The sequence below is a fragment of the Borostomias antarcticus genome (assembly GCF_949987555.1).
Source record: "Borostomias antarcticus genome assembly, contig: scaffold_141, whole genome shotgun sequence".
NCBI classification, from domain to species: Eukaryota; Metazoa; Chordata; class Actinopteri; order Stomiiformes; family Stomiidae; genus Borostomias; species Borostomias antarcticus.
Genome location: NW_028176521.1, coordinates 264,320 through 266,713, shown reverse-complemented (window position 1 = coordinate 266,713; position 2,394 = coordinate 264,320). Strand labels below are relative to the sequence as shown.

Below are 2,394 nucleotides of genomic sequence, written 5' to 3'. Positions count from 1 at the left end.
GGTTCTATATCTGTGGAGGTTTGGTTACTTTTTGTTTATTAAACATTTCTGCAATTTTTTGTAGTTTGTGAGACTGTAGAGATTATTTTTGTCTAAAGAGTTTCGTAGAAATGAATAAAAATCTATTTGAACATAATGTTGTGTGATGTCTTCTTAAATGTTCTCCAAGTTCTAGATGTTTCCTTGGGTTGGGTGTAGGAGAGATGTGAAGGGATTTTCAAGCCGTTTCAGTCCTAACTAGAACTCATCTTTAGCCTCTATCGCCCCCTTGTGGTCAGAGGAAAGAACACAGAGAAACAGAAATTCACTCGTTTTTTTATTGGACATAAGGTGAGTTATCACACTGAATTGAACCTCAAAATAAAACTCGTTTAGAAAAAAATAAATGCTTTGAGGAATAAACCCGATTATTAGCAAGAGATAAGAGTTAAGAGAGACTCATGAGAGAGACCTAGGGGAAGAACAGTAGAGGGGAGTCAAAACCCAACAATGAATGTTCTCAAACACTGAACTCACTACTGAACACTAGACAATGTTTAGCTACAAAAAGACGCCTGGAAGTAACAGATCTGCTACAACTACGCTACATCCTGATAAAACGAGAAGAACTTGACATTCAACCAACGTCGAACGACCTTTAACCCGAAGATGCCCCTCCCACTCGTCTACAAACAGATGCACTTCTCAGGTATGATGTTGGGCAGGGTCTCGTACTTGAGGGAGTAGCCCCCGTCGTAGGTGGTGGTGACCCTCAGGGACTTCATGGTCCTCGGCTCGGGGGTGCAGCACTGCTTGATGCCCAGTCTGGCCGTGGCGCGGTCCCAGGAGGAGCAGTTTCCGTGACAGTAGGAGAAGTCCAGGGACTTCGGGTGGACGATCCAGTTCTCCCAGCCCAGATCCTCGAAGCTGATGTTGATCTCCTCGCGGTGGCAGTCGCCGTGCTGCGTCTCGGGCGCCGGCCGCTGCAGCCGGTCGATGGCGGACAGCGACCAGGGGATGGTGGCGGCCGTGGCGGCGTGGCGGCGGGCGCGGTCCGGCTCGCGAGGCCGGGCGAGGAGATGGACGAAGGGCATGTTGTCCGGCTTGTCGGCGTCGCTGCAGTTGCACGCCGGGCAGCGGACCTGGAGGACGAACGGGCCCTTGCTCATGACGGCGTGGAGGCGCGGCTCTAGACCGTAGGTGGTCCAGCCGTCGGCGTCGGTCTTGGACGGACCCTCGGCCGCCTGGAGGAGCTTCTGCTCGGAGGTGAGGATGAAGAGGGGGGCGGAGAAGGAGGAAGAGGAGTTGTGGGGGCCGGCGGCTGCTTCGCCAGCGTAGAACCAGAGGTGTGCGGAGGTGACCAGGAACTCCTGGTTGTCCAGAGAGGGCTGGAAGTAGTACGTGAAGTGGCTGGTGGTCGAGGCGTCCTCGGATGAGAAGTCTGCGTGGGAGCAGGTGGATTCTGGGTAAATGGGACAAGACGGGAGAGGTGGGGTCAGATGAACCACTGGGGTCAGTTGAACCACTGGGGTCAGTTGACCCACTGGGGTCAGATGAACCACTTATGACAATAAAGGCTTTAGTTGTTTCTCATTTCAATCATTCATTCTTGATTGTGGTTTATTCCAACATCAAAACGAAGGAGATAGGAGAGAGGAGAGATGGGAGGGAGGAGAGATGGGAGGGAGGAGAGATGGGAGGGAGGAGAGATGGGAGAGAGGAGAGATGGGAGGGAGGAGAGATGGGAGAGAGGAGAGATGGGAGGGAGGAGAGATGGGAGGGAGGAGAGATGGGAGGAAGGAGGAGAGATGGGAGGCAGGGAGAGATGGGAGGGAGGAGAGATGGGAGGAAGGAAGAGAGATGAAGGGGAAAGGAGAGATGGGAGGGAGGAGAGATGGGAGGGAGGAGAGATGAAGGGGAAAGGAGAGATGGGAGGGAGGAGAGATGAAGGGGAAAGGAGAGATGGGAGGGAAGGAGGAGAGATGGGAGGGAGGGAGAGATGGGAGGGAGGAGAGATGGGAGGGAAGGAGGAGAGATGGGAGAGAGGAGAGATGGGAGGGAGGAGAGATGGGAGGGAGGAGAGATGGGAGGGAGGAGAGATGGGAGGGAGGGAGAGATGGGAGAGAGGAGAGAGGAGAGATGGGAGAGAGGAGAGATGGGAGGGAGGAGAGATGGGAGGGAGGAGAGATGGGAGAGAGGAGAGATGGGAGGGAGGAGAGATGGGAGAGAGGGAGAGATGGGAGGGAGGAGAGATGGGAGGGAGGAGAGATGGGAGGGAGGGAGAGATGGGAGGGAAGGAGAGATGGGAGAGAGGAGAGATGGGAGGGAAGGAGAGATGGGAGGGAGGAGAGACAGACAGAGAGAGAGAGAGACAGAGAGACAGAGAGAGAGAGAGAGAGACAGAGAGAGAGAGAG

General features: G+C 54.3%; 1 protein-coding gene across 1 annotated transcript in view; it reads right to left on the bottom strand.

Moving 5' to 3' along the window:
* Positions 1-665: 665 nt before the first annotated feature.
* inha (inhibin subunit alpha) overlaps positions 666-2,394 on the bottom strand; it is a gene marked incomplete at both ends in the record, with an annotated part of 2,245 nt that continues 516 nt past the window's right edge. Inside the window, one exon of the mRNA XM_084462384.1 lies at positions 666-1,441. Coding sequence (XP_084318510.1) covers positions 666-1,441 — 776 coding nt within the window. The remainder of the gene's footprint in view (positions 1,442-2,394) is intronic.